Source organism: Argopecten irradians, chromosome 5 (genome assembly GCF_041381155.1).
Source record: "Argopecten irradians isolate NY chromosome 5, Ai_NY, whole genome shotgun sequence".
Taxonomy (NCBI): Eukaryota; Metazoa; Mollusca; class Bivalvia; order Pectinida; family Pectinidae; genus Argopecten; species Argopecten irradians.
The window spans coordinates 40,536,047-40,561,148 of record NC_091138.1 but is presented as its reverse complement, the minus strand read 5'-3'; the positions used below and the strand labels follow the sequence as shown (position 1 = coordinate 40,561,148).

Here is a 25,102-nt window from a genome sequence, read left to right as displayed (position 1 = left end):
ATTCATAACTTTCATCACAGAATGCATCACAGCGATCTTAAAAATGGGAACACCACCAGATTTCCCGAACACTATTTTAGTCGTTTTTTTGGGTCTAGATCAGGAATTGGTAAAATCATATAATTCTACATGGTTACTAATTCTCAGATCCCTGTGAGTACATTAGTTCTATATACGTGCCATCGAACTACAATATCTGCTTTATAGCAGAGATTTAAATAGTGTAATTATATTTAAATCTCTGTTTATAGACAGACAAATCGTTTGTATATAAAGCAAATGTGTACATAATATACAGACTTGATATGTCCATTTCTCCAATATCTAAAACCAGGCAATTACAAGGAAGATGTTGTACAGTTTCTATCTATATGTTACCATAGCGATGAATGTAATGGAACACGGTTATGTTTCATGACGTAATCGGAAACAGACATGATAAGTACATTGTAATTGATATCATGGAAATGGATACAAGATTTTGAAAGTGACAACGATTTTCATAACATACAACTATATACCCTTGGGTCTCTATCCAAATTATAGAGTGTCTCACAACATGTTGATATCGATTGCGGATCGACACCACGTACTCTTTCTGGTGAATCATGAGTTAAACCTTGAAGTGTTCACGTGAATGGTTAAAGGATTTATGTACGATGGATAACTTATACAGCTCCCGGTAATTCAAAAATCATGTTGGTTTTCTTTTTATCTCGGAACCTCCCGGCCATATATATGTCGTCATATACAAACTCCTCTATTGAATGAAGATAATGTCAGATTCAAATATCTGTGTATGTATCACTTACAATGATTGACATGTTTGTCTTGTTGCGCGTGATTTATGCGGCAGTTGTTACGTCATAAACTATGGTAATTATGTAGGACAAGGTATTTGTAATAAATAATAATTGAAGCATAATGTCAAGGCCATTTTAACACTAAAAAGTATTTGTTATTTACATTTTTTAAGGATTTTGTACTCGCTCACTCACACTCGCAATATTTGTTGGCGTGAACATCTCTAGATCAAAAACACTTTTTCGTCTGGTCCTGTACACCATGTTCAGACATTGACAGTAGGTCTGACAGGCAGATGTTTGGTGTTAGAGTGTGTAGAAGTATGGGGCCAGGGTAAGGGGAAACTCGTGTTACATGTTCAGATCAATAAAACCGTACTAATGTGCAATAACGATACCAACATGATCTTGACAAAACGACATAACAGGCCTTAGCTCCGTCTTACAGCAGACGACGTCTGACATTATTTGTCAATGCCAGGATTGAGGTAGTGGGAATTGTTCTAGAAATAAAATTGATAAGTATAAATAAAGATCTACTTAAAATATTTTATAACTTTTTTTCTGGTGAACCGTAAGGTTCAATGAAACAAAAGAATTGAATTGTATTCATAACTGAATTTTTTTTATCATGTGGCTCAACATATATCCAATTAAAAAATATCCTGGCAGCGGTGGGATTCGAACCCACGCCTCCGAAGAGACTGGTGCCTTAAACCAGCGTCTTAGACCGCTCGGCCACGCTACCGCCATGATAAATTATAGGTTCCATTACGAAAGTTCTATAGCATTTATGAATGATATCAATTTACAAATATATTTTCTGATTTTCTGTAATTACAAGAAGCTATATAATGTGCTAGCTAGCATATCACAAAGAGACCACGTGAGGGGGAAAAACGCAAGTAATTGCTCTACTGTTGTAGCGGAGAAGATATGATCTTCTGAAAAGTTAATCTGAAGGTAATATCTTTTCCGCTTCTTTGAATCATCTATAAGATAACATGTAAAGTAAAATTCACGACATATATAAGTATCATGTTATGTTTCTTGTCATATAAATACAGAAACTCATTTTTTTACGAACACCAGTAAGAACCAACGCATCCATCGAATAATATAAAGTTCTCTCTTCATTAATGCAGTACTGTCTGTATGTATATAAAATATAGTTCTTGCAAGCCTCGTTTATATCAAGTGTTGTAATATCTCGTAATGATGTTTTAATAGTCAATGTCAGGTGTTATTGCCAAAATCAAATTACATTTTCTTATCCTTTTCGTATATGATATATACAGACATTTTGTGGGTCGAGGTATATCAGGCCCTGTGCGTCCATGTATCCATCAACGAAACGACTAATGAGACAAAAAGACAATGATGCGTTGATGATAGATAGTTTTTGTGTGTCACAGCTATATCTATAGAGGTAGTGTCGGGGGAAGTCACTGAAGGATGGCTGATGATGATCCTGATGATGATGATGATGAGGCCGACGGTGGTGGTGATGATGTGATGGTAATGATGACGATGTGATGATGATGATGATGATGATGATGATGATGACGACGAGGATAATGTGATGATGATGATGATGATGATGATGACGATGTAATGAATGATGATGATGATGATGATGATGATGATGATGATGATGATGATGATGATGATGATGTAATGAATGATGATGATGATGATGATGATGATGATGATGATGATGATGATGATGATGATGATGATGATGATGATGATGATGATGATTGTGATGATGATGATGATGATGGTAATGATCATGATGCTGACCATGACGATGACGATCATTATAATGATCGTGATGATGATTATGCGACAAGGAAGAGTATGTAAAAACCATGTATGTCGGATATAATTCACGTGTAAGTAAGACGTAGATCAAACACATGTCCGGATATATTTCACTTACATACCACCACAGAACAATTGATTTAGACAGCTGTAGTTCGCTGTCACGTGGCGGGTTATGATCGATGACAGATTTTCAGTGAGGACATAAACAGCTCCGTTTTATGTATGTATATACTTCATACTATAACCGTGAAATTGATTAGAGACATCTGTGGCGATCAGGTTATATATATTGTATACTGCTATTAAATAGGCATAAATCACGAACGGCTGAAATAAAACCTGGTGATGCGCACGTATCAAGTTTTCTGCTATTTCTATTTCAAGTTTTTTTTGGAAAATATATTCTTTACTAATTGCAATGTAGCAGTGTATATTTAGAAAGTTTATATATACTATCTAAATCTTTGGAATTAGAACAGCTTTCTGTGATTTTTTTTGTTTACAAACTTTGAATGTCAATATGTTTAATAGACGAGCGAATCCATTTAGAATTTCAACCTAATTTGGGGGTCAAAGACTAGAGTTACATTGTAACATACAGGTCGGAGTTCAACTTAATTTAGTTCTTTGAATTAGAATCATGTATACATGTACAGTTGTATCTGTTTTAACACTCGGCGATTTTTAGATGAACCAAGCACTGGCTGTATCATGCTTGCACTTGATGAGCGGTTTGCGATTTTATGATTGAAGAATCAGACATAAGTATTGCTATATATTTTTGGAATGACGCACTTCTGATAGAACGTGTTTGAACGTGTCTGGTTTTTTCCTAGGATGCTATTTCCACGATTCAGATTTTGCACGTATCCTAGCTGTATGTGGGACATGCCAATCAAAATTGTCGATTTCATGTAATTAACAGTGTTAATTCAATCTGCTACAGATGGTTGGTGTTGAACTACATTATATTCTAGTTTCGGGTCAAGGTCAATTCACAGTAGCGCATGGTCAATTCAGTTAGTCGTCCTGTTGAAATAACACACTTTGTAAACTTAATTGAACCATTGGCCAGTAATAGGCGTGGAATGTTGACAGCCCGGACCGCCTATCACCCGTGGGCCCCGGGGCTGTTATTTGGGCAGGTTGGCAGATGTCTGCCTGGTGGTTCTAGGAGAACTATATTACACGCTTCAATGAGCATGCGTGATGTGACGTAAGAAATATCCGTCGAGTCATAACGCCTAACAGTTATGACGACCTACACACAATTACGCATTTAGTTTGGTACCAGAACTCGCCTTGGTGGTCAACACATACCGTCAATGGGCTGAAGTGTTCGGACACAGGGGTCTAAAGTAGATATAAAACGTGTCGAAGTCGGTACTTACCTCCAAATAAAATATACAAATATCTACCTGTGTGGCCACAGGTGTACTAGGTATATAACAATCATAGCCATTTTATGGAGACTGGACAATGTTGTTTACACCAGGGGATTGAATAGTTAAATCTCTGTTTACACATTTGTTTGTTTATTTTCATGAAATTGAGATACAATGTACGTGATAGTTTGTATATATACTTCCTTATTTTTTACAAAATGATTCAATGAATAGTGATGTGTCATTTAAAGCAACTAGAGACTTGGTTTCTTTAAAGTTCATTAAAAAATTGATCTATTTGTGTAAACAAACTGAAATTCGTGCATGTAATATAATGTACAATGTACATGCCTATAAACCAGAGGCCCCTCTGTCGTATGCAAAGGAATGAAAAGATGTTATGATTCGTGTTAAAAACACTACACATACAACACCAAAAAAAAAAAAAAAAAAAAAAAACATCTGGATCTAAAATTAGCTACAGTTTTTACTATTTTGGGGCCATGCATCCGAGTACTCAAAGACCATTTTTTTCGGTAAAATAGAGTAAATTTTATAATACGAATTTTAGAGATTTTTATCTACATCACTTAAGCTTCTAAAATGGTCTATATGGACACTCAGGTGGGTCCAAATCGATAAGATCTAAATAATTCTCAGAACCTTGTGTTGAAAATGTGTTCGTATTTCTTACTCTAGTAGACTAACAATTTTTTAACAGATATCTGGCTATTTATATCTCCGTTTTAAATATTTCATATTGCATTCGGTTTCTGATTACATCAAATCCACGTGTAACTTGCATACAGTTGAGACAAAGTAGCTATGTTACCAACATGATAGCCACCATTGACGAATAAATTATTTTGAGAATAAAAGGAGTTTGTTTGGGCCGTGGGAAGAGCGAGTCCGGGCAGGAGTAGTCAGGTAATAGAGAAATATAATTTTAAATCAACTTCAACATGACTACCAAACGTTCATGATTCATTCCTGTTTTGTTTTACAAAATAAATATATATATTCGTCGGTGTTGTTAATTAGTCTAACATCAATTACTAATTTGATATCAAATCGCCGAAATAATCATCCCAATATCCATCGTCGGAAACCCACAGTCAGTTGTAGTCACCAACGATATCGATGCCCAATACCATGCGCGAGAGTTTTCAGTAATCGGGACTTGGAAATGCTAAAACGGCATTTGAGTGACAAAATGATTAAAATTGATCAAAGATTTATAAGTGGCGTATACGTCCTTGCAATTGTTTCATACCTCTCAGTTTGAAATATCATTAACTTTAATTACGATATCGGGTCATTAATTTCTTTGACATCCCTCCGTTATGGCGTAAGGTTGTTTTTCACTCATGTGTATCATACAACATTAGTATGTAGGTAAAACGGTACGTAGACTAGTCCAAGTGTTTTGGCTACAGGCTAATACGGCTATGTTTGTATATGTTATAACGTTTAAGTGAAATCGTACATTGTACAGTAAAGTCATTACATAAATTATTCAAAATATTTTATATCATTTTGCCTTCCATGACCTCAAAAAACAAAACAAAACTCTGTCATCAGATCAGAGGTAATGCTATATCATTAGGCGCGTTATAAGGGTTTCTCAGGAATGTTGAGCTTTCTTACCCCCGGAGACAAGAGGCATGAGTTGTTTACTATAACAGATCGAAATTGTTGATTCGGTACACTGTTAAATTAAATCGTCCAAACACTTCAAATTCTTGACCTATAAATTTAATTCAAAGGTAGTTCAAAGGAATGTGTATAATGTACGTATATTAATGTCATCTGATAAATGACTTCCAGAGATTCAAATACATTTACATGTGGAAGTGAACATTTATTTGTATGACACTGTAAATACAACACAGAAACCAATATACAGCAATACATATAAATTTCTGCACCATAAAACTAAATCAACGAGCTCTAATTAATTAATATATATTTTTTTTTTTTGTACACCATGATATATATTCTCATATGTTGGGAAATTTATATAATGAATATGACACTTCTGTGTAATTTATATATGTTAAAAGAAAATCTATCACTTGTTTCAATACTGCTCAAATTATTAAATGTTCACATTGTTTAGGTTAAATATATTTTATTTGAACAAAGCCAAAGGAATTAGGCACAAATTATACAACTTAGAATTATCCTCCCCACACAAATGTATATGATGTTACATAATAAAACATACAATAGCAGCATTAATGAGTGTATATCAAATTATATTAAAAGATAGAAAAGAGAAACAAACAAACATTAACAATTATTGATAGTCACATTTGATTTGTTTAGCCATACCAGCACCCACGTTTTATAACTACATGTAAAATTGTTTTAACATTTGACATTCATGGCGTGACTAATTCCATATTAACATTAATTTTTTAAAGAATCTAAAATGATATATAAATGATTTTACAATAAATATCTTACAAATACATTTTGGCATTAATGATCTTTAGAAAAAAAATCATGAAACAAATTTTTATAATGAAATGCCAGCAATTATCATTTAGCAACCCGTGAATGTAAATCATTGGATCAAACAAAACGATTAGTATATTCTTGGATTCTCAGGCGTAAGCTTTCATTATCTTTCGGACTAAGTGTATCAGAACCACTACGTATCAACTTCAAATCAATATCCGTATTGTACAAAGACAATTTTCTCAGAAGTATGAAACAGTGGTCATTGAATTAGACAAATTGAAAAAAAAAAATAATGAAATGCATTTTCTATAGGAAATAAAACAACGACAAGATGTTGATAAAACTAAATTAACTTTGAATAAATTAGCATTGTTAAAAGTATAATAATTGATATACAAATTATTTAATACAATTTGATATGGATTATTGTTTTAAAATTATACTTTGTTATTATGGGACAAATGAGTAACTGATATAAATAAAAAAATAATTGTGGCGGTGAAGCAAACTTAAAAATCCGGACGTAGTCGAATCCGGTATTCGTTTTACATATTATAAAATTCAAAATGGCTGATAGATGCACATTTTGAGAAAAGTTCTTCTGCTTTCGGTTAATATTGGTCGATTTACTTTGATTTACATGCGCTAAGTCTATTTTAAGCATGGCGAAGGTGATCAGATATGTCGGTCGTGAAAGTCACTTTAAAGGAAAGACTCTTTTTGAGATCGCAGCCAATCTAAAGTCATGTAAAGGTCGTGTTGTGTACAGACAAGGATTTCTGAAAGATCCGGAGAAAACATTTGTCATCTTGGAAGATGTGAAACCTAATCTTTCTAACGAGGTAAATATACTTTCGTGGTTGAATTGTTTTATTTCCTTATTGTAAAGTTTGTAATAGTAAAGTAATGATTGGTATTCGGATGTAAAAGATGGAAATGGTTGTACATGTCCAACAGTTGCATACAAAGGGAAGTAACTCTAGCTACTACAGGTAGGTCATTTTGTAACAGTAACCTTGCCTTTAAAGTCTGCCTTGTTTAGAAACTGTACCAAATAATCATTTTCTTGTGTTGGCTGTTTTAAATTTTCAAAGATGTTGACAATACAGATTATATCATACAGTAGACTACCACGAAATTGAAAAGAAAAGACCAATACTTTTGATGAATGATGATGTAATAAGACTAATTACATCAAAAGAATAGAATAATGTTACATGAAATTATGTGGCTTTGAAGTTAGGCGTCACTCTCTCTGTATTAATCTTAAAGGAAAGTCTCTGCAGGCTTGTGATTGGTGAGCTCATTATTTTCTCCTGAACCACCTTCAGTTTTACTATGAGATAGTCTAGGGATGGATATAGTGTCAGTGATAGTAACCCCTAAAGTACTGAGGATGACAAATCAGTTTCCCATACAAAGTCTTATTATCCAGTAATTTTGAAGCCTTTTGGACAGTTCTGGTATTAAAACAAGCCACATACATCGTACAATGCTTAGCTATGCACTACACAGTAAGTGGATGCACGCCCTAGCCAAGATGTATTTTTAACTTTAGATGAATATTTTCTGTTCTTTCAGGATTTTAAATCTGGCACTGTGACAGGATACCGAGTTTTCAGAGGACACAAGTTTGATAGACTTTTCCAGATCAACAGTGGCATGAAACAGGACTGGCATCTCATACCGAAAGCAGAGGAGGCAGAGTTCTGTAAAATTGACAAAGTGTTCCAAGTAGTTGATACACGTCCGTCAACAATGACACTCCCGCCTGTGATGGCAGCCAAATTAAAATCCCTCGGAACAGAGATGTCGCAATTGACGGAAATTCCTATGAAATACCCCAAAAAGAAAGGAAAAAGATTACTTTAGAAATTTATAGCCTTCCGTTTTTTCAACTATGAATGAATGATATTTAAACAAAACAAATGAACTTGTTGTCACTACTTTGAAAAGTCATGAAAGTATGTGTGTAAATGAAAATGTGATTATGTTTTGATTAAATTAATAGAAAATCCAATATTCTTGTGTATCTTTTATTATTACTCATTTAACAGATCACTGGAAGACCAAGATTCAAATGTTAAGCGAATTGAACTGAACTGACCGACTTTGATAGCTCTATATATATAATACCATGGACACAATGTCTAGGGTTGGACATGTTTCATTATTATGTACTTGTGTCAACACCTACCTGGAGCTGTTGCCAGGTACAGACTGTAGATCGATGGTTTTTTTCTCCTAATACTCCTGTTTCCTCCACCTCCTGAATACCTATTCCAGGTTTTATGTACTTAAAAGATTAATGTTTATTCTACATTTCATACTGTTAATCAACTTTCTTTCATGAGTAATTTAATTTTGCTAATTGATCAAAGTAAATTCATGAAAGTTTATCTCTGTAAATGAGCATCTACATCATTTATATTGATAGAAAGTTTGATTCATATTTTGTAAATTCATTAATATTAATCTTTAAAAACTTGCCTTGAAATGGAAATAGTATCAATTACTGCCACAAAAAAAGTTAGTTTTAGTTATTTATAGATTGGTACTAATGCACACAATAATGGTACTTTGAAATAAAAGAGAGTTACCGTATTCGACCCAATAAGCGCCCCTCCCACTTTTACCGTATTCGACCCAATAACTGCCCATGTCCCTATAAGCGCCCCTCCCACTTGTTGAGTCCTCGATATCAATTGCCAAGGCATAAATAAAGAGGAAAACTACACAAAACTGTATAGATTTGCAATAATTGTGTGTTTTTAGCACCTTTTCAATTTTTTAAACGCCCTGGACACTTATTGGGTCGAATACGGTAAGTGATTTTAAAGGCCAAAGTTCTTTCTGAAACGGCCTTAAAGGCCCACTACCTTTCTGGAGGAAAACATAAAGGTTTCTTAAAAACATTAATAACATCAAGAAAATATATACCAATGGCCTAAGATGAGGTTACAACACCAAACATATGCAAGATTTCCTGCGTAATGTTTGATAACAGTGGAGAGTTATTTCGCTGTTTTGCCGTCTGGCGCAGTGATAGTCAACTACCGCGCGGTATTTAGGACGACGGCGGGAAACATAAGACGACCCGCGTTATGAAAATTAACATTTTATTTATTTTAATCAAATTGTTCAGAATGTGATGACACGTGTAGTATTAACAGTAAGTTAATAACTTTAGCGACTATACAAAAATATTGATCTCGTTTTACTTTCCCATTTTAAAAATTAAAAGCCGTTTCGGAAAGGTAGTGGGCCTTTAAAAAAACCAAAACAAAATAAGATTGATAACTTTGTAAGCTCACAAAAGTCATTAGCTAAACGTTATACTTGCACTGTACTTAGATGTATCATCACTTTCTAAAGAATTCAATTAAAACATATGTTAATTTTCATAATGCACATTGTCTTATATTTCCCGCCGTCGTCCTAATTACCGCACTTTAGTTGACCTTTACTGCGCCAGACGGCACAATAGCGAAATGAATCTGCATAAACATAGATTACGTAGGAAAACTTGGTCATGCTTGGTGTTGTAATCTCGTCATAGACCATCAATATACATTTTCTGATGTTATTGTTTTCAAGAAACCTTTATTTTTTGTTTCGAGAAGGTAGCGGCTTTATAGTCATATTTGTCATAACTGAGCGAAAATTTAGATGCGTTATTTCTTCTTTAGTAATCTATTGAAAACTATGCATTTTGATGAATTTAGCTGTTAAAATTATTCGAATTTGACAGACAAATCTGTATGACAGAATTCATGCATCGTAAAGTTCTTATTTCAATCTGATTAAAATACAGATCCTTATTATCACTACGTTTGATATGAGAATCTGAGAACATCCCATTAGGGGTCACGTCAGGATGACCTTTGGAAATGGCCAATCAAATTGGCACTGCCAGAATCTTGACTGCGGACGAAATAGTTTGAAAAGTCTGTCCGAATTATTTTCGTTTGCGTAGTCATCTCGCCCCAAGATCACAACAAAACTTAATATAGGTATATACTCGGACGAAATGGCATTACCAATTGACGTAGCAATGTGTAGAAAATGTATTTGATCAGAAGTACACGTGGTAACATGACTCCTTAAGGGATGTTATCAGATTTTCTATTGAAGGGAGTGGTTATAAGGATATGTATTTTAATCAGATTGGCCTTGCTCAAATAACTTAACGATTTCTAATAACATCTGTACAGTGAGAATGTGATATGAAATGGTAGACCACAACTTGGCTTCATGGTCTGACCGTATGTACTCATTTCACTGCACTGTAGATGTATTTGTAAAATGAAAACATATGATTGTAAGTGTTGAAATTCTCAATGTGTTGGAATTTTGGTGGCGAATAAAGAGATCCAAGAGAGATCTTGGCATCCACCAAAGATTGATCTATGTCCGGAAATAAAAAAAAAAAAAGGTTCTTTTCTCTGCTTGTCAAACTTCAACTATCAAAATCCAAGATGCCGGCATGGCAGGTCATTTTGTTGACTGGTAGGTCCAAAATGCACCATGCACAACTAGGGCCAAAGGGGAATATACATATGAAATTTGAGAAAGATCCCTTCAGTATACACCTTTTAAGAAATAACGGTAACAAATGTCAACTACCAAAATCTAAGATGGCTGTCTAGCGGCCGTCTTGTTCATCGATTGGTCCCAAAATGCAATGTTCACAACTGTTCCCCAGGGGAACACACATATGAAATTTGAGAAAGATTCCTTCAGCACTTATACAGAAATAGCGGTAACACTCTTCAACTACCAAAATCCAAGATGGCGACCGTTCGGCCATCTTGTAGACCAATCGGTCCCAAAAGTAGGTATACACCATACTGACAGAAAGTTATATTTCCCTTAAAGTGTTTTACCTGAAATGATGAACAAGAACGGAACAAATCATTTTTGAAAGAAACTGTTTTGGAAATGATAATTTGTCTTAATGATAGGCCTAGTGAACATGGCTTAATAAATATACGCGATCTGTGTCTAACTGTCTGGTCCTTGATGTAGATAGGAGTCTGTCTGTGTCTAACTGTCTGGTCCTTGATGTAGATGGGAGTCTGTCTGTGTCTATCTGTCTGGTCCTTGATGTAGATACGAGTCTGTCTGTGTCTAACTGTCTGGTCCTTGATGTAGACAGGAGTCTGTCTGTGTCTAACTGTCTGGTCCTTGATGTAGATAGGAGTCTGTCTGTGTCTTACTGTCTGGTCCTTGAACTAGATAGGAGTCTGTCTGTGTCTAACTGTCTGATCCTTGTGTAGACAGGAGTCTGTCTGTGTCTAACTGTCTGGTCCTTGATGTAGATAGGAGTCTGTCTGTGTCTAACTGTCTGGTCCTTGATGTAGATAGTGTCTAACTGTCTGTGTCTAACTGTCTGGTCCTTGATGTAGATAGGAGTCTGTCTGTGTCTAACTGTCTGGTCCTTGATGTAGATAGGAGTCTGTCTGTGTCTAACTGTCTGGTCCTTGATGTAGATAGGAGTCTGTCTGTGTCTAACTGTCTGGTCCTTGATGTAGATAGGAGTCTGTCTGTGTCTAACTGTCTGGTCCTTGATGTAGATAGGAGTCTGTCTGTGTCTAACTGTCTGGTCCTTGATGTAGATAGGAGTCTGTCTGTGTCTAACTGTCTGGTCCTTGATGTAGATAGGAGTCTGTCTGTGTCTAACTGTCTGGTCCTTGATGTAGATAGGAGTCTGTCTGTGTCTAACTGTCTGGTCCTTGATGTAGATAGGAGTCTGTCTGTGTCTAACTGTCTGGTCCTTGATGTAGATAGGAGTCTGTCTGTGTCTAACTGTCTGGTCCTTGATGTAGATAGGAGTCTGTCTGTGTCTAACTGTCTGGTCCTTGATGTAGATAGGAGTCTGTCTGTGTCTTACTGTCTGGTACTTGATGTAGATAGGAGTCTGTCTGTGTCTAACTGTCTGTGTCTAACTGTCTGGTCCTTGATGTAGATAGGAGTCTGTCTGTGTCTAACTGTCTGGTCCTTGATGTAGATAGGAGTCTGTCTGTGTCTAACTGTCTGGTCCTTGATGTAGACAGGAGTCTGTCTGTGTCTAACTGTCTGGTCCTTGATGTAGATAGGAGTCTGTCTGTGTCTAACTATCTGGTCCTTGATGTAGATAGGAGTCTGTCTGTGTCTAACTGTCTGGTCCTTGATGTAGATAGGAGTCTGTCTGTGTCTAACTGTCTGGTCCTTGATGTAGATAGGAGTCTGTCTGTGTCTAACTGTCTGGTCCTTGATGTAGATAGGAGTCTGTCTGTGTCTAACTGTCTGGTCCTTGATGTAGATAGGAGTCTGTCTGTGTCTAACTGTCTGTGTCTAACTGTCTGGTCCTTGATGTAGATAGGAGTCTGTCTGTGTATTACTGTCTGGTCTGAAGATAGGAGTCTGTCTGTGTCTGGTCCTTGATGTAGACAGGAGTCTGTCTGTGTCTAACTGTCTGGTCCTTGATGTAGATAGGAGTCTGTCTGTGTCTAACTGTCTGTGTCTAACTGTCTGGTCCTTGATGTAGATAGGAGTCTGTCTGTGTCTAACTGTCTGGTCCTTGATGTAGATAGGAGTCTGTCTGTGTCTAACTGTCTGGTCCTTGATGTAGATAGGAGTCTGTCTGTGTCTAACTGTCTGGTCCTTGATGTAGATAGGAGTCTGTCTGTGTCTAACTGTCTGGTCCTTGATGTAGATAGGAGTCTGTCTGTGTCTAACTGTCTGTGTCTAACTGTCTGGTCCTTGATGTAGATAGGAGTCTGTCTGTGTCTAACTGTCTGTGTCCTTGATGTAGATAGGAGTCTGTCTGTGTCTAACTGTCTGGTCCTTGATGTAGATAGGAGTCTGTCTCTAACTGTCTGTGTCTAACTGTCTGGTCCTTGATGTAGATAGGAGTCTGTCTGTGTCTAACTGTCTGGTCCTTGATGTAGATAGGAGTCTGTCTGTGTCTAACTGTCTGGTCCTTGATGTAGATAGGAGTCTGTCTGTGTCTAACTGTCTGTGTCTAACTGTCTGGTCCTTGATGTAGATAGGAGTCTGTCTGTGTCTAACTGTCTGGTCCTTGTGTAGAGTCTGGAGTCTGTCTGTGTCTAGGACTGTCTGGTCCTTGATGTAGATAGGAGTCTGTTAGCTGCAATATTGTAGCTCAAACTGACTTTTTGACAGTAAATAGGTGTCGTCTTTAGAGCTACAATTGGAGTCTGTCTTACTGCTAATGGGTCCAAGTAGTAGATTATGGAGTCTGTCTGTGTATAAAACTGTCTGTTTGCTTTTGTATCGTAGTTGTCTGTGTCTATCTGTCTTACCTACTAGGTAGATAGGAGTCTGTCCACATCTAAAATATCAAATGGTCCTATCGAGGCATTATTTTTTTTACATAATACATATGAAGGTCTTCTGAAGTGTCACAAACTGTCTGTCGTCTTGTGAGCGGTACGGTAGATATTAAGAATGGTAGTTATGTTTGTTTTGGGCAAAAATAGGATGTTGATGTCTAACTGTATATGCTTGAGATAGATTAGGAACCTACTGTGTCTAACATGTAGAAAACTTATGCCCGAGTGATTTGTCGGAGGCAGTCTGCTCCACTTACGACACATAGGGAGTCAATTCGTGTGAAACTGTATAGTAGGCCGGGTGTAGTATATTCGTCTTGTCTAGGACTGTCTGTCTGTGTGTAATTATCTGTCTGTCCTTGATGTAGATAGGAGTCTGTCTGGTTCTAGATGTAGGTAGGAGTCTCTCTATGTCTAACTGTGTGGTCCTTGATGTAGACAGGAGTCTGTTTGTGTCTAACTGTCTGGTCCTTAATGTAGATAGGAGTCTGTCTGTGACTAACTGTCTGGTCCTTGATGTAGATAGGAGTCTGTCTGTGTGTAATTATCTGGTCCTTGATGTAGATAGGAGTCTGTCTGTGTCTAACTGTCTGGTCCTTGATGTAGATAGGAGTCTGTCTGTGTCTAACTGTCTGTGTCTAACTGTCTGTGTCTAACTGTCTGGTCCTTGATGTAGATAGGAGTCTGTCTGTGTCTAACTGTCTGGTCCTTGATGTAGATAGGAGTCTGTCTGTGTCTAACTGTCTGGTCCTTGATGTAGATAGGAGTCTGTCTGTGTCTAACTGTCTGGTCCTTGATGTAGATAGGAGTCTGTCTGTGTCTAACTGTCTGGTCCTTGATGTAGGTAGGAGTCTGTCTGTGTCTTACTATCTGTTCCTTAATCCAGGGACAAATGATGACTTGGACAGAAATACCAACAACGGCTGTTACCTCAAAGTGGTGGGGACCAAAACCACACAAGGAACGGAGTTTCTGAAGCTTAATCGAAGTTAGTTTCATTACATAAAAAACCCTGATAAATACATACATTTCCACATTACCCAGTTTTTTTCAACCTCTTCGAAAAAATTTAAATCATATGTGGTTTATTCTAAATATAGAATATAGTTTCCAGTGTGTTCTTTTAAACAGAAGTTGACGGTCATGAACGGTGAAGTAACTTTTGGTTGGGCGAGGAAAGGACGGTTCGGACAGAAGAAATGGGGATGTTACGACTCCCAGCTGGTTACTAGGGTGGTGTGACGCCATACTGGTCCCTAGGGTAATATGACGTCAGACTTGAAATCAGGAAGGCATAATTTTCGATGAGGCTGCTCAAGCAGATACAAGTCCATTCCGTAAAGAAGGACACTTTTAACGAGATAACTAAACCGTCTAAATGAGTTTCTTTATCTTTAAAGTTTAACTTTATTAAATCATTGATTGCTATATTGTGTTGTTTGTTAGAAAAGTTCACGTGTGACTAATGTGTTCCTCAGGTAAATAGAAATGTGTTCTGTTGAAGAACGGGTTTTTGTTGGATATTTCCTTGCTAATTTGGTTTAAATGATTATGCTGAACAAATTTCTACGATAATTTAAGGACGGTCTCCCTTATATGTGATAGGACGCGTGTAGTACTTGTTGGTGTGTTTTAGGAAACCATTGTATGTTCCAGACGTGTCTTTTTGTCATGTCTCGTACTTTGTAGAAACACCGTTGAAACATAATAGTGCTCACTAACTTTAACCACCAACGCCATGTTCACTTTATCTCAGAATGCTTTTTGATACTATAACATATATATGTATACTGTTGGTTAAACACTTCGACGGCCGGTGTAACGTTGAAAATGCACCCCCGTTGAAAACTGACCTCGGGTCATTTTTCAACGTTGAAAAATGACCCCGAAAACCGTTGAAAACTGAACTTTAAGCGCACTTTTTACACCGACCCGTTGAAAATAGACCCCGTTGAAAAGTGACCCCATAAGAACTCGTTTTTACACAACAACACAACACGACACCACAACAACACGAAACCACACAGCATCACACAGCACGTCAACACACCAACAACACAACAACACTACACAACACAACAACACTTCACACAACACAACAAAATAACACAACATCACATAACACAACATAACATCACACAACACAACCATGCATCAGACTAAACACAACATCACACAACACAAACACACAACACAGACAACATTACACAACAACACGACAAAACATCACAACAAAACATCACACAACACAACAACAAAACCAAACCACAACACACAACCACGCAACAACAATACAACACCACCCAAAACAACACAACCAAATAATACACAACAACACAACACACGACAACATCACACAACACAACTTAACACAACACAAATTAGACAACAACAAAAATCACACAACAACACATCACACAACACAACAACACATCATACAACAACAAATTACACAAACACGTAACAACACAACACCCAGCATACAACAACACACAACACAACTACACACCAATGACACACAACACAATAACATTACAGAACCATACATAACAACACAACAACACAACACACAACAACACAACACAACATCACACAACATAACAACACAAAATTACACAACAAAACATCACACAACACATAAACACAACCACACCACAACACACAACACAACAAAAATACAACAACACCTAACAACAACACAACAACACAACAATACACACCCGAAAACAACACAACATTACACAACATAACGCAACAACACATCACAAAAACATCACACAACAACACATTACACAAACACGGAACAACAACAAAAACACACACACAAACACAGCCACACAGCATACAACCAACAACACACAACACAACAACAACAACCTATAACAACACAACACAATAACACCACATACACACAACACACAACATAACCACAAACATCACAAAAATCACAACAACATTACACAACACACAACAAAACATCACAACAAAACATCACACAACTCAACAACAAAACCACACACAACAACACACACACAACACGCAACAAAATCACACAACACCACCCAAAAACAACACACCCAAATAATACACATACACAGAACACAACATAACAATCACACAACAAAATATAACACACAAAATCACACAACAAAAAAATCACACAACAACACATCACTGAACCTGACAAACGTAAAATCGTCGAATATATATACAATGTAATCATAAAAATCATTAAGAAACGAATTAATATCACATAATTCTAGTTTTGTTACACTCCACATAGTAAAAACTTTTCAAAAGACCATCCGTTGATACACTGTAGTTTGCCAAGGTCATTTTTCAACGGTCATTTTTCAACAGACCTGCCGTTGAGAATTGACCCTAGACACTGTCAATTTCAACGGCATGTTCAATTTTCAACGGCATTCGGGGTCCGTTTTCAACGTTGAAAAATAACCCGAGGTCAATTTTCAACGGAGGTCCATTTTCAACGTTACACCGGCACTATTTAAATCAGACTCAATTTTGATAGTTAATCTAGGTTATACAAATGCCATTTATTAAAGCAGTTTGCATCTACATTACGGTTTAATGCTCTTTTCACGATTATAACAAACAGTATTCGCGGAAACAAGCAAAACATTCACAGGAAGTCCCCAACGCGCACGGGTCATGGGAAACAGAAACATGCGCGTGGGACTCGATTTTTTTTAAAAATATGTGCTATTTTCCACTTCCTTTCCCTTTCTCTCTATTTTCTTTTACTGTCTTTGATATCTCCGGGGGATCATCTATCGTTTGAGACAAACCATATATCTGTATGAAATGGAGAAAATGCATAATTACGCATTAATACGTCCATAGAATATCATAATTTCGTTTCAGAATATTTTATTGTCAGATGTTAAAGACAAAGAGAAATCGACATAATGCAACATGCATCAACATGCCCTCTCCCTGATATATCAGAATTGACTGTGCATGTTGAATTCGTTACCAATAAGTAGCCTTAAATCATTAAATTAAACAGAAATTAAATTGCCTTTGATTTAAATCACATCATTTTTAACAAAGTTTACTGATTCATATATCAAAGTTTCTTCTGGCGTCCATTTAGTGTCCTTTGAGCGTCATATTTCTTCATCCGGTCCTCACGTGCGTCCTCCCAGAGTCGCTGTTCGTCCGCGTCCATCAGACACTTCATTACTTCCCGCAAGAGGTCGTCACAGTCGCCAAAAACACGTGACCCTAGCTGGTTCCCGGAACTATCTAACTCGAAACATTTCACATCGAATCCTGTCACCTGTCTAGTATATAAATAACAACAATAAGGTTAATCATTATAGTCCGCAAATTAAAGGGGAAATTTTCGAAAATCTTCGGAACTAATCACGAAGATTGCCGGAAATTTCTCCGAGGTATGATTTTTTTTTCTCATTTGAATTAACAGAGTGTTGAAATACACACGAATTTATCAAATCATTTGTCAAATAGGCAAATTTCATATAAAGATATTTTCCAACCTTTGTCATAACTGTCAATGCTTACAACCTTTTGAATTTTGCAATTGGCTTATCAATACAGTATTATGACATTTCATTATCTACTCTTACATATATAAAATATTCAACATTAATTATAACCACTAACCGGTTACAAATAGCTAGTCGTAGTGGTTCTTTGCCCATTTCTATTAGACTGTTTGCAGGCGAAACACTGAGACTTGAACCAAGGACCAGAACAAACGTAGCCATTTCTGCGTGTGTAACTGCATCTTTGAGAACTTCTTCCTCCAGCTTGTCACCAAAGTTTACAACTGTATTTCGCATATACCCATTGCAGTCCTGGAAAGGGAAACATTACGTATACGTGTATTTACCAACCAATCCCTGATTGCGTAACTACAAACTACAGTTGAAGAGGTTGCGCGGGAAGGAAAGAAAATAGTGGACGGGAGCGCAATAATTGTAACTTTAAAAAATCGGTATTGAGTGAAGAAATAAAACACATTAACTTTCGTCAGCATAAGAATGGGTTCTGTTTACAGGTAGAATACTTATATTCCAAAACAAAATCATATGCTCTCATCAAATATTTTCTTTGTGTTCTAATCCCTTCTTTTCCACCGTAGATAGCCATTCTAAAATGATAACTTGTATGAAGAAGCATAATATGATGTTTTAAACAGAAAAATACCATGATATGAAATATACAGTCATTGTTGTTTTAAGTGAATTTCTATGCCCTTGCATTTCAACTTAGAAAATTACTGGTCAGCACAGAAATGAATTTTCAATCTATTTTTCATTAAACAAGAGGCCCAGAGGGCCTGTATCGCTCACCTGTTTTTTTTTTTTTTTTTTTTTTTCGTTTTTTTTTCTTTGAGTGATTCTGTAATTAAGTAATTAGTTATTCAAAAAATCACAAAGCCAAATTGACGCCATGTTTTGTGTAATTTTGAATCCCAACTATATAATGATGCTATAGATACCAAACGAATATGCTATCCAATACATATTTTCGGAGAGGAAGTAATTTATATGAAAATAGAAGCCTAATTTAATTTTGGCCCCACGCCTAAGGCCCAAAGTGGGTCAGCCCTATCATTTTTACAATTTTGAATCCTCATCCTATAAGGATGCTACCATTGCATTACGAGTGCTATCCCATGCTTACTTGCAGAAAAGAAGTCGTTTAGATGGAAATAGCCGAATTGACCCCTTTTGACCCCGCCCCTCAGGCCCCTGGGGGTCAGCCCCATCATTTTTGGTGTTATACCATGCTTAGTTTCAGAGAAGAAGTCGTTTATATGGAAATAGCGAAATTGACCCCTTTTGACCCCGTCCTCATGCCCCTGGGGGTCAGCCCTATCATTTGTACAATTTTTAGTCAGTAACCCCTAAGGATGCTACCAGTCAAATTTTGTTGAATTCCCACCAGCGGTTATGGATAAGAAGTCGATTGTTGACGGACAGGCGGACGACGGACACCGGTCGTCACGGTATGGCATAAGCTCACCTTGGTCTTTCGGACCATGGTGAGCTAATAAAAAGCGGTTTGCCCTAACAAATGAACATTGCTCTCAGAACAAAAATAGCCAAAATCAGAAATATTTTCAGAATGTTCGATCGACACCATTGACCTATGATTGGTTGAACAATTGGTCGCGGTGGAAAAAAGAATTACCATCAGTTCTTGACTTCTGGGATGTTTTTCTCCGATTCTCCCGGTTTCATCTACCACCTAAACCTTATAATCCGTATATCAAATGACACAATAAATGGTATAGATTTAAAAAATACCCACTAAATGTTGAATCCTTTTTAATGCATGATATACATAACGTTTACCTTCTCCGCACACCGTCGGCCAGTTCTGTGATTACACTTGCACATATCACAAATAGACTCCGGAACTGACGCATCCGTTGGCCCTCTACGATATCCGTGACGTAGTTCGCGTTTTGTGGCACATACTTCACACCTCTCTATGAAGCTGTTGCCATGGAGCTCAGACAACCTGTCCTCAGGTATGCCTGACAGACGGTGTAGTCCGTCTGTGTTCTGACTGATGACATATTTCACGTGACCCATATCCACTAGCTTGACCAACGCTTCGTGTGTGTATGATGGTCTGATGTCTTCAAGGCGAGGACCATGTTGTTTAGAATTGCTCGTACCTATTTGTTTAAAGAAGACATAAACACTCAGATGCATGTATTTGAAGGTGACTATTTCGAAAGCATGCACGAAGAAACGTTTAAAATAAGACAAATAAAGTAAATATACATAAAACATCTATATGCCTGTAAAACTCCCCAATAAATTGTATCAGAATAACAGGGTCAAGTTTCATGAACATTGCTTATCTTTCAGGAATTTCTTAACCTAAAATTCAACATAGGAAAGCATTATATAAGTTAGCGAAAATCTTAAGTTAAGGAGCCTTCCCTTAAATCTAAAATGGTTTCCCATCGAAAATTGTAAGTTAAGTAATTCAATCAAAATAAGAAATGTTCATGAAACTGGGTTCATATCCAGGTGCTCACAAAGCTGAAGCGTTCTTTATTCTATGTACGATATCTGACTTATAAATCTAGGTAAATTGTAGCATTATATTTATGAGCAATCAATGGTTTGTCTTAGCGTAATTATTTGGTTCTATATATATATATATATGTACGGTATTGGACGATGAAGGGGTTGAATATGATTTCATCATCTCTATGTTTTATCCAATACACGTCACCTAATACCGTACCGTTGTTTTTCCCTTTGTTTGTCCATTTTCCATTTATTCCCCTGTAATCCCCAACACCGGTAGCTGTTGACACACCAGCTCCTGAAAAAAAAACCATTTTGATGCAGTATCGATAGTACTAACGTTTTCCTTACGACCAAGAGTTAATTACGTCATTGGCTGTCTTGGAACAAACTATATAAATGAATGGTTTAGAGTAAAGATAATTATGGTACCAAGTACAGGTAAACGAAAATAGGCGCACAATGACAAAAATGGAACTTTCAATGTATCGATTTTACAGACCCGATACAATTAATATTCACAGATTTCAAAAACATTGCCATAGAAAAGAAGAAGAAGAAGAAGAAGAAGAAGAAGAAGAAGAAGAAGAAGAAGAAGAAAAGAAGAAGAGAAGAAGAAGTAAAAAAGAAAACATGGATAGGAGATAAATTAATCTGTCCGTCTAATGTCCTGGTAATCAATCTGTCCGTCTGATGTCCTTGAAAAGAAGAGTGTAGGTGGCCTATGTCAGCTTAGAAGATTGCCTTTCATTTGAATAGAAATCGTGATGTTTCTAAATCCCCCAAAGAATATCAACGTACTTATAAACTATTTTACAAACTGGAATCGATGAAACATAGGAAAAAATCAAACAATGTTGCTTTTCGGTGAGGACTCTTCAAACAAGAGCTGTTGGAGAACAGCAAAGCTCGCCTATTCAGAAGAAGTTGATGTTCAAGTATTTACTATTTAAACATGGAAATATGACAAATTAACAGACTTAAAAACCACCTAAAGGGCCCCAAATTGGTTGTATTATTACGTTCTGCATCCATACACATTAGGAAAATAAAATCATAAACATTTATGATGACTTAAGCTTAAACAATAGACAAAATGGAAACTTGCTCAAAAACTTTAACGTGGAAATATGACAAATTAACAGACTCAAAAAAAACCTAAAGGGCCCCAAATTGGTTGTATTATCGCGTTCAGCATCCATACACATTAGGAAAATAAAATCATAAACATTTAGGTTGACTTAAGCTTAAACAATTGACGAAACAGAAACTTGCTCAAAAACTTTAACGTGAAATGGGACGCCAACGCTGACGCCGACGCCGACGCCGACGCCGACACCGGGGTGACAACACTGTGCAGTCGTGTAAATTAAAACCAATGAGAGTCTAGAAACAATCCTATAGGGAAATAAAGTGCTGACGACGGGAAAATATACAAATTGGGACCTACAAGCTAGTTTAATCTAGGTACTATTAGACAGTTACAGCCTTTGTATGAAGATGGTATCTGGATTTATCGACACAAGAAAAAAACAACCGAAGACATAGTTCGAGTACCCAAAGTCAATATTCATTCACAGGTTATATCATTTTGATAAACCTTTACCTAATGCACCTTTGATATATAAGAAGATATGATAATTTTTATTATTACTTACCTGTAAATACTATGGAGTATTTACACTTCCTCAACATGGACGCTATCCTCTTGGCTTCTCGCTTTAACATAACATCCGAGCTGTAAAACTCCACAGTCAGAGATGCTTCAGCTACGAGGTGTTTCTCACGCTCTGATATCTTCAAGTTGCCACCGACCTGGTGCATTGACGGCAAATTGCTATTGTTGTTTTTAACAAGGTTGTTGTTAGCTGTGCTGACATTTTCGGATTTTTGCCACGCTACTCCACGAAGGAGCTTCCAACACTTCATGTGAAATTTCGCCTCTCCATTTTCGTCCCATTCCGCAAGCATTTCAGCTGAAAAAGAATTCAGATAAATTAATTAAATTAATAACATTGCGGTGTCTGTTTAGAGACTCTCAAAGCCTAGACTACAATGTCAAAAATATGTTTCAGCAAACGAAAGGCTATGTAATAATCTGTTCTAAAATACAGATCCTTATAACCGCTCCGTTCGAAAATGGATACAATACATTTATCTTTGTGGGGTCATGTACGGATGACCTTTTTGTAGTCCAAATTTTCAAGATTGGCCATTTCCAAAGGTCACCAGAACGTGATCTCTAATGGGTTGTTGTCAGATCCTCTTATCAAACGTAATGATTCATGTAATAAAAATCTGTACATTTATTTGATTTGTGAAGTGTACATGCTATGTCCTTAATATATCAAAATCAACGGTTTGTAAATGAAATGAACTAATAAAATAAAATAAATAATTTGTGTACAAGTTTTTTGTTGTTTTTGTTTTTTATTTTACTTAAACGTAAAACACCGAAGAACTCCGTTCTTTTGATATACCTTTTGTGTCGTTCTGTCCATCTTTGTTCTCTAGTCCACTTTCCTTGTACTGACATGGGGCCCTAACATGGACCTTATTATCGCTTGGCTTCAGACATTTGTTGACACACGTCCTCAGACAACAATAATTGTTATCCAACACAGAAGCGGACGCCATCGTTGTTTGCTGAAATACGAAAACTGTGTCAATTCTAGTACAGACTCAGGCTATTTGTAGACTTATTTTAAATTGATTTCGAGACTAGTTGCTCTTAGTATGTATAATGAAGGGTGAAAGTTATCACAGTTGGTCCCGAAAGAGAGGCACAGCTGAAACAAATACCATATCGCAGCTAGCGAGGGGTAGAAAGTAATTGGTCCAGCGGAGACCCAGTTGAAGAAAAATACTGTATTGCACTTGATTAAAATGAAACAACGAAGATGGATGACATCGTTCAGAACAAGATGAAAAATGAGCGCATATAACAGCTAAAAGACTTTAAGTAAGTGATGGTATGCCTGTGCTTTATTTGCGATTTGGTGTTAATCTTACAAAACAAATTACATAAAATACAAAACAAAAATCATCGTAATGTATAGTAAAAGCGCATTTCTGTTAAAATGTCGCTTACAACTCCATAAGAAATGTGAAATATAAGAAATGCACATAAAATTTAATTTAATTTATTAATCTTTAAATAAAAACATGTAATGAAAACATATCGAGGATTAAATGACACGGTTCCAATTCAATTCTGGAAAACAATGAAATTAATGCAATGAAGTAGCTGTTGAAATAGAACAATGTAACTTTAGCGTAATTGATAATACATTTACTAGTATCATAATCCGAATGCTTGCGATGTCCAGAAAGCTAGGAAATTACATTTTTTGACAAAGCCTTAGCTAAACAATACTGTAAAATAATACTGTTATTACGTGTGTTATTGAATTTAGCGTACTTAGGTCGGACTTTCTGTATTAGCATAAAGTAATCGTCGAAAAAAAACACCCAAATAACAACTATTTGGGGTTTCTATGCCAAACATTCTCTTGTAGCGATAAAATTTCGAGATTTGCATTAACAAACATGACAATATAGGTTCGCCTGACAGTAAAGGTTTATTAAATGCCAATTTCAAAATTATACCGCCACGAGAGGATTCGGCATGAAAATATGAAATCAGGTTGCTTTAATAATAAATTTGTTTACAATATGAAAGTATTTCAGACTCCAATACACCTGTGCATGCTTATCGCAGCAATTATTACTTATATAGACATGTAAAACAGGTAGTGCACAGCGTTAAAGAAATAGGTACATATAATGTACAACCAAAAACATCTACTTCCATGGTATGTTTACATCGTAGGCTATGAGGAAATTAGTTTTAATACACATTTTACTTACCGAATATACAGGATCCTTCACTCTCGATGTATAACTTTATAATGAATTATTACTGCCTGTTACTGCACACCTGGATCTAGTCAAGATAGCATGTTATTACAAAACAATGATGTTAAGTAAAACGAGTGATACCTTACCTTTAGCGATGTGATTCTGAATAACACTCCAATCATACACCATCATGTGGGTATAGACAAGTTCTAAAAATAGACATGAGGCAGTAATCACGTTGTGTATTGTCAACAGTCGATATATTCTATTTATAGTAACAGGGATAAGCTGGTAAGTACTTTTTATCGTCTCTGGACTGTGATATGTATTGATATTCAATTCTTTAAAGCAGTACGAAACAAATAGTTTAAGATAATGCC

General features: G+C 36.3%; 4 protein-coding genes and 1 non-coding gene across 7 annotated transcripts in view; 1 reads left to right on the top strand and 4 right to left on the bottom strand.

Annotated features, from left to right (window-relative positions):
* Positions 1-25,102, bottom strand: part of LOC138323854 (exportin-6-like) — a 603,808-nt gene that overhangs the window by 246,545 nt on the left and 332,161 nt on the right. The gene's annotated exons all lie outside the window — the stretch shown is intronic.
* Trnal-aag (transfer RNA leucine (anticodon AAG)) lies at positions 1,470-1,551 on the bottom strand. Its single transcript has one exon. It is a non-coding gene; the product is annotated as a tRNA-Leu (tRNA).
* On the top strand, positions 7,030-8,501 carry LOC138324572 (small ribosomal subunit protein mS34-like). The gene is made up of 2 exons (XM_069269621.1): positions 7,030-7,323; positions 8,063-8,501. Exons 1-2 carry the CDS (start codon positions 7,144-7,146, stop codon positions 8,351-8,353), a joined length of 471 nt encoding a protein of 156 aa, XP_069125722.1. The 5' UTR covers positions 7,030-7,143; the 3' UTR covers positions 8,354-8,501.
* LOC138324418 (microtubule-associated protein 1A-like) lies at positions 11,697-15,558 on the bottom strand. The gene is made up of 4 exons (XM_069269484.1): positions 15,541-15,558; positions 14,476-14,796; positions 12,431-12,775; positions 11,697-12,341 (listed from the first exon to the last, which is right to left on the bottom strand). Exons 1-4 carry the CDS (start codon positions 15,556-15,558, stop codon positions 11,697-11,699), a joined length of 1,329 nt encoding a protein of 442 aa, XP_069125585.1.
* Positions 17,384-25,007, bottom strand: LOC138323849 (NAD-dependent protein deacetylase Sirt6-like). Of its 3 annotated transcripts, none has more exons than XM_069268742.1 (7): positions 24,869-25,007; positions 23,342-23,507; positions 22,520-22,837; positions 21,079-21,159; positions 20,169-20,497; positions 18,469-18,662; positions 17,390-18,125 (listed from the first exon to the last, which is right to left on the bottom strand). In XM_069268742.1, the coding sequence occupies exons 1-7, from the start codon at positions 24,902-24,904 to the stop codon at positions 17,909-17,911; spliced, it is 1,341 nt and encodes a 446-aa protein (XP_069124843.1). In that variant the 5' UTR covers positions 24,905-25,007; the 3' UTR covers positions 17,390-17,908. The 3 variants fall into 3 exon arrangements, with proteins under 3 accessions (XP_069124845.1, XP_069124843.1, XP_069124844.1); XM_069268743.1 differs by having other exon boundaries at positions 17,392-18,125; positions 24,732-24,875; XM_069268744.1 differs by lacking the exon at positions 21,079-21,159 and having other exon boundaries at positions 17,384-18,125.

What these genes read in the sequence shown, in the direction of transcription:
- LOC138324418 (XM_069269484.1), bottom strand. An exon ending in TCTACATCAAGGACCAGACA is followed by an intron (nt 12,776 to 14,475) that starts GTTAGACACAGA and finishes ATCTACATCAAG; the next exon opens with GACCAGACAGTTAGACACAG. An exon ending in TCTACATCAAGGACCAGACA is followed by an intron (nt 12,342 to 12,430) that starts GTTAGACACAGA and finishes ATCTACATCAAG; the next exon opens with GACCAGACAGTTAGACACAG.
- LOC138323849 (XM_069268742.1), bottom strand. Translation starts at nt 24,904, where the DNA reads ATGATTGGAGTGTTATTCAGAATCACATCGCTAAAG. An exon ending in TGGACAGAACGACACAAAAG is followed by an intron (nt 22,838 to 23,341) that starts GTATATCAAAAG and finishes ATTCTTTTTCAG; the next exon opens with CTGAAATGCTTGCGGAATGG. An exon ending in CGACTAGCTATTTGTAACCG is followed by an intron (nt 18,126 to 18,468) that starts GTTAGTGGTTAT and finishes TTTATATACTAG; the next exon opens with ACAGGTGACAGGATTCGATG.
- LOC138324572 (XM_069269621.1), top strand. Translation starts at nt 7,144, where the DNA reads ATGGCGAAGGTGATCAGATATGTCGGTCGTGAAAGTCACTTTAAAGGA. An exon ending in AACCTAATCTTTCTAACGAG is followed by an intron (nt 7,324 to 8,062) that starts GTAAATATACTT and finishes CTGTTCTTTCAG; the next exon opens with GATTTTAAATCTGGCACTGT.